This window comes from Sorex fumeus, unplaced genomic scaffold (assembly GCF_029834395.1).
Source record: "Sorex fumeus unplaced genomic scaffold, SorFum_2.1 ptg000006l, whole genome shotgun sequence".
Lineage (NCBI taxonomy): Eukaryota > Metazoa > Chordata > Mammalia > Eulipotyphla > Soricidae > Sorex > Sorex fumeus.
This window is the reverse complement of record NW_026606063.1, coordinates 67816779-67831632: the sequence shown is the minus strand read 5'-3', so window position 1 is coordinate 67831632 and position 14854 is coordinate 67816779. Positions and strand designations below refer to the sequence as shown.

At 44.9% G+C, this 14854-nt stretch overlaps 1 gene segment (V, D, J or C); it reads right to left on the bottom strand.

Moving 5' to 3' along the window:
• Positions 1-3895: 3895 nt before the first annotated feature.
• On the bottom strand, positions 3896-4620 carry LOC130037561 (immunoglobulin kappa variable 2-30-like). The segment is given in 2 exon segments: positions 3896-4233; positions 4572-4620. Coding segments are annotated over 2 exon segments (387 nt in total).
• Positions 4621-14854: the final 10234 nt, after the last annotated feature.

Genomic DNA, 14854 nt, shown 5'->3' with positions numbered 1-14854 from the left:
TTTAACTTATTATTTTATATATTTGTTTAGTTATGTATTTAATCACAGTGAGATACACAGTTACAAAGTTGTTCATGACTGGGCTTCAGTCATACAATGTTCCAAAAGCCATTCTTTGGTGTACATTTTCCATCATTGAAAACAAAAAGACTTCTACCCCACACCAGGAAAGGGTAAAATTCTCGCTCCAGCTCAGACTATAAAGACTTCATATTTTCCCACCACACCACAGAGCCCCTGTCCCTGCTGACAACAGGCTATGACTCTTCAGTGTTTCTAAGATCCATAGACTGTCCTGTGACTTATGGGGTTAGTCTGCCATCTACTGTCCTCTGTGTGCTACAGCAACTTAATAGGTTTCAGGTGCTGGTGATCTCTGTCTTCCTGGGGAATCCAGAGACTTTCTCCAAGTTTTTGGAATAGACTGTAAAGCCCATCACCAAGCCAGACTACGTGGAAATGGACCTTGCCGAAGCCAACTGGTTTGGAACCTCTATGCATTAGGGGTCAGTCACAGGGAATGAGACAAACAGACACAAATGAGACAAACACACATACAAAGACTGTCCAAGTTTTAGGGTGGTGGGGCAGGCCCAGTGAGCTCACAGGAAGCCGTTTATTCAATGTAATGTCACTCCCTCCAAAAGGGGTCCCGATAGGCGAGTCAGTGTTTAAGTTGGCAGGGAAATTAGGACAGTTGGTGAGCACATCCACATTCTGAGTGTGCATGAGGAGCACAGGCTGGTGTGTTTCACAGAGACAATCAACAGGCACCTACAATACAAAGTCTGGGCACTTTCTTTTTATTTTTTTCCTGAGTTTCTCTCTACCCCTTAACGTTCCTTAACTGTTTTATTCTAGCGTTTTCTGAGTGCTGCCTTTGGGTGCATTTTTGTGTGCCTGATTATATAGTGTCCGATCTAACATGTTTTGCCCAGACAACTATCCAGACGTTGAGAATTGTGATCAGGGCACAATTTCACACAAGAGTTAGTGGGAAAAAAATAAAGTGGTTCATATTACTAATAAACTGTCTACTGGATGAGGCTTAATGGTATGTGACTAGCCTTTCAAAAAGATGTCAGTCAAAATAGGAAACTATTAGGGACTGTGAATCCCATTATATGTCACAGATGTTGTTTTTGAAAAGGATGGAGGGTCCCAGAGATGAGGAGCTGCCTGTAAGGATCATGGCACACATGGGGGTGGAATGGCAGAAAGCAGAGGGCCCCTGGCTCCTATCTAGAAGGCTAATGAAGCCTCATTCCTCCTTCCAGGATAAACCAGACCAGCTCGAGAACCACAGTGGCTGCACCACTGAGGAGGCCTCGGAGCCATGAGCTCTAGACCAAGCCCTTGTGAGGATTGTCCCTATAACTCCATGAGACACCTATGGAGACAAATCATCCAATGATGACCCATAGTGCATTCTTGGTGTGTCAGCATTCAACCGCAGAGTCTCAAACTCGGTCTTCTACATCACTGTTCCTGAGTGATTTTGATCATGAGGTTGTGATCATGCTTTTCCAATGTGTGACTGACTCTACAAATGATTATAGTGGAGAGACTCGAAATGCAGCTAGTGCAATTCCATAGTTTACATTTGATTTTAGTATTATTTAAGGCTATGAATCCATGTTTTACCTCAGTCATTTCTGATAGTATACACTATACAACCCTGTTGTAGACTATTTCCCAGATAACCATGTGTTTTTAGGAGTCAATAAGCAACATCAGCACAAGCAAGCTGCCATCTGTTAATCACAGGATCTACCCCACGCTCATGCCACCCATCTGGTGCATGGAGGATTTATCCCTCACCTTTATTTAACTACAGCCTTTCCTAATAAATTTTTCTAATATGATTAAGAGTCTATTGCCGTGTGGGTGGCTCTGTCTTGGCTATGCTGTATGTGTGAGCCTTTGAGCACCCACTGCCCTGGACCTCATTCCTGAGGTCCCTGTATATACAATATAACTACAAGAGACCAAATAGAAAAATCACAATATGGGAGTTGTAAACTGCCCTGATAAATGTTTCTTCCAGTACATGAACAAAGTCCCTCTCTCTGGAGGGTAGGCTTTCTTGGGATCTGCAATGTTTTCACTGCATCACAGAAATGAAGGAAAAGCACAATGAACCAAATGTAAACATTGTCCCATGAGCTTGTCTTTGCAGTAAGATTGGTACCTGTGCCAAGAGTGCCAAGAGAGTTGCCTTTGCTGTTGGGGATGAAAGACTTTGTTCGTGCACATTTACCGAACATTAATTGGATGTCTCTCTGGAAGTAAGAAGGAGGTTAGGCTATTGATTTCTATATAACTAGATATGAAAATAATAGTCTTTAATCTGTGTGGGTTTATATCTTACACGTTTGTGTGAATGTGATAGGCCAGTATGTCCTCGTCCCTCTGGCCCATCAGCGTCATGAAGGGCAGGTCCCCACACAGGGACCTCTGTGAGCCAGTGGGGAGCTAGTCAGTTCTAGGTTCAGGGTGACATGGAACGCTGGAACTCAGCAGCTATTGGGTAGGATCAAGAGGACATGGGTCGCTCTAGAGCTGAGTTTGGGGACAGTGTCCACCAGGTGAATTTTCAGGAGCATCACAGGGGGCTCAGGGCCACCTTGGGGACAAAACCACTCTTAGTCCATGGCCAGCTTCCATTTGGACACCAGTGAGGAAGCTTCCCTGCCTGCCCCATTGTCTTTCCTGCTACAAGAATTTGACTTTGGAGGATGGTTCCTGCCCCAATGAGCAACTGTCTGAGAAACTCCTACTCTACGATCTGCTTCCCCTTTCTGCACTTACCAAGAGGGTCTTGCACAGGTATCAAGGAAATGAGTGAGAACTAGGGGTGACCATGGGCAGGAATGAGAAAAATTGGGGCCAATCACTAAAGGCAACAGGACCCATATGTGAGCGCGATGAACTGGACCTTGTGAGATCAGGACAGAGAGTCTGAGCTGACACGCTGGAGTCTCCATCAGGGACCCAGTCGGGAAGCCCTAGGGGTGCACGTGGAGGAGGTGAGAGGGTCTCAGAGGGGTGGTCTGGGATGGGGGTGGAGTGAAGCTACTTTTGTTGGTTTGTTAGTATTTTAGTTTGTTCGTTTTTTCATTTGTTAGTTTGAGGCCACACCTGGCAGTGCTCAGGACTTATTCCCCGCTTATAGATCAATCCTGGAAGGAAAATATAATTGTGTTGACCACATCAAGGCAAGCACCTTAACTGTTGTACTCTCTTTGACCCTTATGAAGCACTTTTCTATAAAAATGTACATTTCACAGTAAATTCCATTTTGCCTTAAAATCTTGAAAAAGTTGTATGAATAATCTGATACTTAGGTAGTAATATATCCCTAGCACAGTGGGTAGGGCTTTTGCCTTGCACACAGCTAATTTGAGGTCAATACCTCCGCCCCTCTCGGACAGTCGCGGAAGCTACTGAGAGTATCCCGCACGCACGGTAGAGCCTGGCAAGCTACCTGTGATGTATTTGATATGCCTAAAACAGTAACAAGTCTCACACTTTGTTGTGAGACGTTATTTGTGCCCGCTCAAGCAAATCGATGAACAACGGGAGGACAGTGCAGTGCTGCACAGCTACACATGCGGGCAAAACTCGCAAGGTAAAGTTAGGTTGCCCATCAGCTGTCATTCACAGCACACAGCCCCTGGTCTACCTGTCACTCTGCCAAGCCAAGCCTGTCCCTCTGACCAGGTCCTAATGTGGGGTGTCTGCAGTAGAGCAGGGGATGTCAGGATCCAGACCCACAGCTGCAGCCTCCTCCCCTGAGACCCCCAGTGCCTTCCTGTCACTGACTTAGAGACTCTGCTTCTGCTCACCAGCAAAGAACACGTGTGGCCATCTGGGGCAGGCCAAGCAGGGAGGTTTATGTTCGGGTCTGTATCACTGTGGGAGGATACTTTGTACCTTGATTACAGTAGTAAATGCCAACATCCTCAGGCTGCACGCTGCTAATCTGAAGAGTGAAGTCTGTCCCTGACCCAGTGCCACTGAACCTGTCTGGGACCCCAGGGTCTAGATTAGAAACTTGATAGATCAGGCGCTTTGGAGGTTGACCTGGCTTCTGATGGAACCAGTTCAAATAAGTTTTTCCATCACTATATACGAGGCTCTCACTAGACCTGCAGGAGATGGAGGTTGGAAGTCCCTTGACGATGGACAGGGAGAGTGGACTCTGAGTCATCACAATATCACTTCTGGATCCTGGAAAATTGATTTTTGATAATATCAGGTTACAATCAAACATCACAGGTCAATTTTATTGCTACCATTCTGTAATTTATTTTGGTAAAATATTGATTACTGGGAAAATCATTACTTGAATGATTTATACTCATACACCAGAAAGATGTCATTACAGTGAAGAGACCTTAGGGATGGACAAACAGGCCTCTACACCTTCCTTGGGCCATCTCCAGTTTCCTGATGTTTCTTTCTCACACAGTCTGACACACACACATATAGATCACACAAGGCAACAAGTGCGCCCCCCAAATACCCCCTCATGAACCCATTTTTTCTCTTCTCCCTGCTCCCCTTACCTGGGATGCACAACATCAGCAGACCCAGAAACTGAGCAGGGAACCTCATTTTGAGAGTTGGTCTGAGAAGACCTGATACATGAAAGCAAGATAGAGCTGACTTTTATGTGAGAATGTCCAATATAGATCCTCCCCCGGGGACAGCATGCAAATACAAGGGTGGGTGCACTGGCATGAAAAGACCTCCAGGAAGGAGTCACTTCTCTTGAGCAAAGTGACTCATGTGTCTTCTAGTCTATGAAAAATAGGGAAAGATTAACTTAGCCTGGATGGTAGTGGTTAAAATGGAACATTTCACATTCTAACTGTGGGTGACACAGATTTGTGTCAATGTTTCTTTTTTTCTGTTTTATGGGTTGTTTGCTTGCTTGGGGGCCATGCCAGCAGTGCTCAGGGGTTACTCTTGGCTCCTCACTTAGGAAGTACTCCTAGCAATACCTGGGGGACCATATGGAACCCTGAATGCAACGTAATCACCTTAAACACTGCACTATCACTCAGGCCCCCTCACTGTGTCTCTCACAATTAGTATATTTCTGAATTATCAGGTACTCTAGCCATGGAAATATGTGTCTAGGTCAACCTCAAACAAGCAACTGACAGAAAAATCTGTCTCCCATATCTTCCATGTGAGAATCTCCTGAATCTCATATGCAGAGTCTCAACTTCATTTTTTTTGCTTTTTTAAAAAAATTTTTATTAGTGAAACACAATGAGGTACAGGTGTAAACTTACAAATTTTTGCCCATGGGTTTCAGTTATACAATTATTAAGTACCCATCCCTCACAAGTGCCCATTTTCCAGCACCACGTTTCCCAGTTTCCCTCCCACCCCCACCCCCATCTCCCCCATCCCACCCTGACTCTGTGTCAGGGCATTCCCTTTTGTTCTCTTTCTCCTTTGGGGTGTTGTGGTTTGCAAAAAAAGAATTGAGTGGCAATCATGTTTGATCTATTGTCTACTTTCAGCATGCTTCTATCCTGGGAGGATCATCCCAACACACTTTATTTGGTGTTCTCTTCTCTATCTGAGCTCCCTTTTCCCCTAGCCTGTGTGGCTGGACTACAAGCCATGGGTCACACCTGGTAATGCTCAGGGATGACTTCTGGCTTTGCACTCAGGAATCACTTCTGGTGGTTCTTGGGGAACCATAAGGGGTGCCAGGACTTGAACCCCGGTTGGCTGTGTGCAAGGAAAATGTCCTACCCACTGTGATATGGCTCCAGCTCCAAGTTTCAACATTTAGAATGGATATGGAAAAGTCAAATTTCTCAGTTTCTGTTGTAATCAGGTTAATAGTTTCACATTGTAATAGTCACGAATTTTAGAATTGCCTTTCCCTGGGGCCTAATGAATTGAATTCATGGTGACACATATGCTCAAGGAGTTTGACACAGAAAAAAAAAATCCTCTTTTAAATGAGGTTGCATTTATACTCTCAAACTACATCCCAAAGTCTCAATTAAGATAATGCAAGTTGAAATACATTTTACTACATTTAAAGAAAGAGAAGGATTATACATGTATCAATAAGGCTTAAGTTCAGTTACAGCCATATATCATACTGGAACAAAACGTCTCTTTAGAGGTCAGTGCAGGGGGTACTTTTTGGAATAGCAGACCCTGGCGTGTGAATCCCATAGTCTGTTAGGGATTCAACCCAGAGTCTGTTTCTTAGGGAGTTTATAACCAGCACAGATTATTGAACTTAAAATTTTAGGGCCTACATCTTACAATGGCGTCGGCAGGGTGACGAAAAATTGTGGCGTTGTCCACAGCATCACTGCCTCCCCTCACTGGGCCCAGACACAGTGCCTTCGAGCTTGGAGAAGTGACAGTAGCCCGTGCAATAACTTGTCCACTGTGGGACGCTGTCCGCCAACCACCCAGTGACTTGTGACTTGGCACAGGTGTTTGACCTGGCACAGACCTTATGCGATGGTGTCTCGTTCTGCCAGCTATTCAACAACCTCCGTGCACACTCCATCCACGACAGGAAGATCAGTCCCAGTCTGAAGATGCCCCAGGCACTGCCTGGAGATGCAGGCAGGTCCGTGTTGTCAGTGTACAAATTGTTACAGCAGGCTGGTCACCAGGAGCTTACATTCGGTAGACTGGGAACACCTGCAGGGACACCTAGGGATCGCCCCCAAAGCCTCCATCTTTTCCCCCAGAGATCCCAGCAAGCTACTGAGGTATCCAAGCTGCATAGCAGAGCCTGGCAAGCCACCCGTAATGTACCAGATATGCCAACAACAGTAGCTAAAATGGGTCTCATTTCCCTAACCTTGAAGGAGCCTCCAGCTGAGTTGAGAAGAACGAGAGAGCTCCTACTAAACAGAGGGTGCGCATGTCAACGGGCAGGAAGGCGACCGCAAGCCGCTGGCCACCAAAATGGCCCTGAAGAGTGTATCAGCTACGAGGGGCATGAAGAAGCTGTGCTGCTACTGGCCCGACACTGTGGCGCTGCACGAGATCTGCCAGCTGCCATTCCATCGGCTGGTGCGGGAGATCGCTTAGGACTTCAAGACCGACCTGCGCTCCCAGAGCTCCCCAGTCAGGGAGCTGCAGGAGGCATGTGAGGCCTACCTGGTGGGTCTCTTTGAGGACACCAACCTCTGCGTGTTACCCCCCCCCCATGCACGGCACCACTATGCACAAGAACATCCAGTTGGCATGCCATATCCGTGGACAGAGAGCATAAAAATTACAATGCTGAAATCTCAGGGCTGGGACAAATGAAGATGCCCCTGGCACCCGCTCAAGTAATTGATGATTAACGGGATGAAAGTGACAGTGACAGTGACATCTTACAAACTTTCAACCCTTTGTTGGTTCAACAATGTGTGGATGATATTTTCTTTAACTATAGAAGATGGTATCAGACTATAAGAAGTGACTTAATCAGTGCATGAACACTATTGTCCCAATAGATGACTCCCCCTATTTTGTTAGGAAAACCCCCAAATTTCATTTCTGTCTTCTTGGCTTGTGCCTTTGCTTAGGCCTGTTTGCTTGTAGGGCTGGTTTAGGAAGTTGACCTACTAGGCTTCCTGGTGCTCTAAAGTTCTGCAGCCCTGGCTGTCATTCCCCAACCCCAAATAGTAAAGAAAATCCAAAAAATCCACCCCCACCAACAGCTGTGTAACTACAGCCTTGTGCCTTTGGCTATTATTGAGTGTCCAGGCATGAGCTCTGAGCACTTGCAAATGGGAGGGGGCTGGGCAGGCTGTGCAGGCAGGGCGGGGAGGGTGTGTGGTGTGTGTTGGGACCAACCCAGCTGCAGGGAAGTCAGGGGTGAGGGTCCCTGGGGGGGAAACAGAAATTAGCTCACAAACAACATGCTCCTCCCTGGGCCCCAGGAGGGCCCCAAGGTGACCACAGAATGGCGGACCCTGGTCCCTGTTTTAGGACACAGCTTCTTACATTCTCTGTCCCAGAAAGATGCTTTGTCAGAATACACTTTTTAGACTTCCTCAAGAATTGTAAAAATTCCTTTGATTTCTCATCCGTGGAAAAAATTGAGGCAATGGAAATTTTCTCTTTGCTTTGCAATTGCATTATAGTTTACTGCACTTTGTAAAGGATTAAAATGTTATGTTTTTCTATTTGATAGTGGAAGTGCTCTTTGTCAGTCAGTGGTCAGAAAACTAATGGTCACTCTGAACATCACGTAGCCATCGGGATGAGCAGTTTAATGCCGGCGACCAACGATGCAAGGCTATTGTGGTGCTGCAGTACTGGAACTGTCAGGCCTTTATCTGCAGGTGTCTGGGCCATGTGGGTCCTTTGCTAACATGTGGACCCCAGCTCATGTCTACTGATGGGTCAGTCTCCCTCACCACGTGCTGTATTATTTTGTGTGAGAAATTGTTATTATTAGTAGATATAAATTCAATGAATAAAAAGGATTGTACAAACATTAGGGGTCTTGAGTCATAAATGAGTGCTAAGATAAAGAATATCTGACATTCCAACCCATTAATCTCCTCATCTCTCCATCCTGCACCTGAGAAACTATTCCATTACTTCCAAGTCAACATAATAGCAAAAACTTTCCTTCCTCATCTTGAAAGACTTGTTTCTTTTCCAGCTCTAATTCATGACAGAGACCTGAATGTTCTTTGACATCCTTGAACTCTCTTCCTATCATTCATCTTCTTCCCCTGTGCTGGCCAGTTGAAAATGTGTTCAGCTGCGGTGGCTGAGACAGCACAGCTTGACCAAATCCTCACTGAATATCTCTGTCTCATCACTAGTGCATCCCTATGTCACAAACCTCGTGTTGCTCAAAAGACACAGCAGCTCTCAGACACCAGATGAACGACTTAGTGTTTTGAGAAGATTGAGGTGATAGCACTATAGAACAGCCAGTGACAGCACCATCACAGCATATGGGATTCACAGACACTAAACAAACACCTCTAGGGGAAGCAGGGTGACACCTGGCGTGAAGGAGTCAGTGTCAGGTAAAGATAGGACTCACACAAGGATAACTGTCACTCTGGGCTGGGGCAGAGATTCATGCTGGGGGAGTCAGCATCCGGCTTCCAAAGAGTGCCATCAACATCATCAACATCACTGTTCTTTCATTCTGGAGGCTGTCCCTGGAACTGCAAACCTTGTGCCCTTGTAGTATCCTATGGTCCCACACCATTGAGTTCAGCACCCAAGAGACCAAACCAGACTCCCATGAACCACTATCCCATGCTAGGCAAGGAGCGAGTGATCACTAAAGGAAAAAAAAACACACAGTAAACCCTGAGCACTGCTAGGTGTGGCCCCCCCAAAATATTATTTAAAACAAAATGTTACTTAAAACATTTATTTATCGGCGCGCCACTCACGTCCTGCTTATAGGACCCAGTGGTTACTGTGAACAACATTCACCCATCTGGGTATCGAGAAATGCAGTTCTGGGACCATTTGGCTTGAGGTATTTCTGATTACAATAAAAGTAACAACTTCATCCTAAAGGCCAGATCAGGATCAACAAAAAAGTTTAACATGAAGCTTGAGCACTCAGAACCCAAGATAGGACAGGTAATGGGGTCCCCCCCTTAAATGAGGTGCCTCTGAGACAACCCTGCTCCGAGGGTCCTGGGACGTGAAGCATCAGCTCAGGCTCCCTCACAGGAACACACAGGCCAGAGAGATCACACCACACACACGGGATTCTCACACTCTGGGAGGCTGAAGAAGAAAGGTCTTGGTCCCACAAAGTCACTTCCCTTGAGACATCATTGTCAGCAGGAGCTCCTCCCTCCCTTTGTCTCACAAAATTCTCCCTCCATCTCCAGTGGGGATAGAGGGATTCCCTGGTGTCTTTTATGCTCTCTCGTTATCTTCCCTCATGTGACTTTACTTTACAATAAGTAATGGTTTATCTTCCCTGTCTACAGTCATGATGAAATGATGTCACAATATAAATTGGGGAGATGTGGAAAAGGGTAACTCCACTAATGTTTCCAGCAGACAGGTAATACTGGACTTCTGCTCACACTGCAAGAACATGATAAAACTCATCCTCTGACAGCTACTTCCATACATATCCCATCATTCCAACAGGACCCACTGTCCCTATTGACATGTCCCTATTGACATGTCCCTATTGACAACTCAGTTTCTGTCTCAGTGCTTTTAAGATCCAGGCTCCCTGCATGGTCAGTTATGGGGTCTGTCTCCCATCTAGTGCCTGTTTTCTGGTACTTCAGCTAAAATGATTTCAGATGCTTGTCCTAGTGATTCTAGAGAGACTTTTTACATCAGTCTTTGAAACACATGCTGTAATACACAGCACAAGGCAAATCTGTAAGTACTAAGAAAAACTTGATATCTCTTTATAATAAAATGTTCAGCTAGCTATGGAGTAACATGAACAGGAGATCAGGAATTCAGGAGTGATGGTGTGTCACCAAGAGCTAAGTGCTAGTTTCTTTCATCTGCACGTGCCATGGATCTAATTTCAGAAAAATCTTCAGGAAGTAAGAGGAAGCTGCAGGTTAAATGACAGGTGAGCGGTGGGGGTGTGTCAGGGAGCAGAGGGCTCCTGACTCCTGAGATAGACTTGTCAATCCAGCTCCATGCCTCCTTCCAGAACTCTCTAGACTCATTCTGAGACCCACAGCTGTGCACCAGTGAGGCAGTCTGATAAGTCATCAGCCTATGGATATGACATGTGAGGTCTGTCTCATGGCTGCTTTAGAAAGCAATGTGACATTTCAACCATTAGTGCCCAATACCACTGTTTAATTTGTTGGCAACACGAATGTAAACCAGGGATTCAGCATGAAAAACATGTACTCCAGTTCCTCTACTCATTTTCATTATAGTTCTGGATTATTTTTTGCTACCTGGGAGTGAAATGGTGTTCCTCCCTTTCGCCTTTTTCCCCTGGACAGCAAGATGGCGGTTGCTTGTCCTAGTTATTCTAGAGAGACTTTTTACATCAGTCTTTGAAACACATGCTGTCATACACAGCACAAGGCAAATCTGTAAGTACTAAGAAAAACTTGATATCTCTTTATAAAAAAATGTTCAGCTAGCTATGAAGTAACATGAACAGGATATAAGGAATTCAGGAGGGATGGTGTGTCACCAGGAGCTAAGTGCTAATTTTGGAAAGCCAGGCATGAGCTGGAGTTTAACGGGCCTACTAAAACCTCATGGGAAGGGGGACGTTCCCGGATCATCCTTCACGCTCTACCGAGGTCATGAGTTGCCCCCCATGACTGGCTCTCCAGCACGGCCATGGCTCCAGAGCCACAGAGACCAATCGTGTAATTATCTGGTCTCGGCAGAAATACTTCCAGGATGGATAGGTAGAATATCAGAAATCCAAGATCGCAATAGCGGCTGTGCAACATCATTTGGTTCTTGTAACCAGCTGTACAAAACAAATTATTTCACAATGCCTTTTCAGTAGGGCTGATTTGGGGGTGTAAACTCTAAACAATAATGGTGCATCTTTTGTAGAAACAATGAATCTAATCAAAGTAGAAAGAGTGTTAATTAGAATTCATCTGCCTCACAGGCATTGGGAGAGACAGGAGGGGAGTATATTGGGGTTTTTAGTGGTGAGAAATAAGTACTGGTGAAGGGAAATGTGTTTGATCATTTCATGACTGAGACTTAAACCTGAAAGCGTTGTAACTTTTCCCACAGTGATTCAATAAATAAATAAAAATAAATAAATAAATAACCTAAAAAATTGTGGGAAAAAAAAATCTTTCTACTATGTTTGATCAAAATGAAGGTGAGGTTTTAGGTAGTAAAACCCAGCCACATCATCAGGACAATAGGTGATATATATATATATATATATATATATATATATATTCCTGTTCCCTTCAGTTAACTGTGTGTGATACACATGTCAGTGTGGATGCTACACATGGCACATCTCTGTAAACTTCCCGGGTTTCTGCTGCTGTTGGACTCTTCTGGAGACTCTGTTGAGCTGCTGTGAGAAGCTGGATATTGGGTCCACAGGCTGCACTAGAAGCCAGACACAACACCAAGTGCCGTATTATTTTCCTTGAGAAATTGTTATTATTAGTCGCCATGAATTCAATGAGTGGAAAGGATTGTAAAAATATTTGGCGTCTTGAGTCTTAAATGAGTGCTAAGATAAAGAATTTCTAACAGGCCAACCCATTCTCCTACTCATTTCTCCATCCTTCACCTGACAAGATTATCCATTTCTTCCACATCAACATACTAAAAATTTTCCTTCCTCTAAAGACCTCAATATCACACATGAATCCATAAGGTACATAGAGGAAAATGTAGGCAGAACTCAACATAACATTGAAGCTAAAAACAACTTTAAGGATGAAATAGCACTGACCATGCAAGTGGAAGCAAACATAAACAAATGGGACTGCATCAACCTAAGAAGCTTCTGCACTTCAAAAGAAACAGTGACCAAAATACAGAAAGAGCACACAGAATGGGAAAGAATATTTATCCAATATCCATCTAAGAAGAGATTAATATCCAGGATATACAAGACACTAGTATAATTGTACAAGACAAAAACCTCCAAACCCATCAAAATAGAGGAGAAGAAATGAACAGAAGTTTCCTCAAAAAAGAAATAGAAAATGGCCAAAAGGTACATGAAAAAATGCTCTACATCACTATCCATCAGGGAGATGCAAATCAAAACAACAGTGAGATATCATCTCAGACCACAGAGACTGGTACACATTCAAAAGAACAAAAGCAACCAGTGCTGGCGTGGATGTGGGGTAAAAGGAACACTCTTTCACTGTTGGTGGGAATGTCCAATAGTCCAGCCTTTATGGAAAACAATATGGATAGTCCTTCAAAAACTAGAAATTGAGCTTCTATCTGACCCCGCAATACCACTTCTGGGAATATATCCCGAGGATGCAAAAAATCACAGTAGAAATAATATCTGTATCTATATGTTAATTGCAGCACTGTTTACAAATAGCCAAAATCTGGAAACAATCTAAGTACCCTAGAACAAATGACTGGTTAAAGAATCTTTGGTATATCTGCGCAATGTAATACTATGCAGCTGTCAGGAGAGATGAAGTCATGAACTTTGCTTATACATGGATAGACATGGAGAGTATCATGCTAAGTGAAATGAGTCAGAAAGAGAGGGACAGACATAGAAGAACTGCACTCATTTGTGGAGTATAAAACAATATAACATGAGGCTGACCCCTAAGAATAGTAGATACACGGGACAGGTAGATTGCTCCATAGCTGGAAGCCTGTCTCATGAGCAAAGGGGAGAAGGCAACCTGAATAGAGTAGGGATTGCTAAGAAAATGATGGCTGGAGGAATCGGTCAGGATGGGAGATCTGTGCAGAAAGTGGATAAAAGACCAAACATAATAACCTCTTAGGGTCTGTATTGCAAACCATAATGCCCCAAAGAAGAGAGAAATTATGGGGAATCATATCTGACATGGAGGCAGGGGGAGGGTGGCAAGGGGGTTATATGTAGGATATTGGTGGTGGGGAGTATGCACTGGGGGAGGCATGGGTGTTTGATCATTGTGTAATTGTAACCCAACATGAAAGCTTGAAACTATCTCATGCAATTCAATAAAAACAATTTTTTCCTTCCTCATCTTGAAAAACTTTTTCCCTATTTCTTGACACAGAACTGAAATTTCCTTGACCCCCTTGAACTTTCTTCCTATATTTTATCCCCTTTCTCTGAGCTGGCCAGTGGAGAATGTGTTCAGATGCGGTGACTGAGAGAGTCCAAACTGATCAACTCCTCAGTGAATATCTCTGTCTCATCACAGGTGCATCCCTTGTCACAAACCTCTTGTTGCTCCAAGAAATAGCAGTATTCAGGCAACAGATGAAAGACTTAGAGTCTTGAGAAGATTGAGGAACAGCGAATGATGTCTTCTCATAGCATATGGGATTCACAGAGAGTAGACAAACACCTCTATGTCATGAAGGGTACCACCTGGGGTGAGGCAGTCAGAGTGGGGTGAGGATGGAACTCACAAAAGGACTATCACACTGACTGGTGCAGAGATCCATGGTGGGAGAGTCAGTATCTGGGATCCTAAGGATAGCATCCTACCACCCCATCAACATCACTGTTCTCTCATTCTGGTGGTTGTCCTTGAAACTGCAAACCCAGCTCTCCCTCTTCAGTCCTATGGTCTCTCACCACTGAATTCAGCACCGGACAGACCAAACCAGACCCCCATGAGCCACCATCCCAGCAGGATATACACATGCTGAAGTACTGAGTATCCTGGGGATGGTCTGAAATTTTCCCAGGAAGCCACAGGTCCAAGGGGAGCCCTGCAGTGGTCATGGAATCTAGAGGAGACCGTTTCCTCTCCAGTGATAAGCCTCTGACTCGGGCCTCCCCAAGTTCTTGTCAAACAGGAGTAGCTCCCAAGACATCCCTTCTCCAGGGTCCAGGACAGGACCCCTCAGTGACACTTGCCGCCTCACACCTGACTTGAGCAGGAGAGATCTCCCCACCCTGCTGTCATTGCTCTTCATGATACAGGATCCTGTTCCCAATTTGCCTCATCTGCCCGATTGAGGGAGCTTCAAACCAATCCTTAGGCACTGCTTGGTGCAAAAAAACTCACCAACATGGACTCTGCACAGGGATTCATGGTGACAGGTCCAACTCAGGGTCAGCAATGGGCAAGAGGTAAGAGAAACCTGGGCCCCAACCCTGCAGGCACAGCAGCCTGTGTGATGCAGGATGACCTGGGTCTGTGAATTCAGCCTGAACAGCAGATCAGCGAATCCCACATGT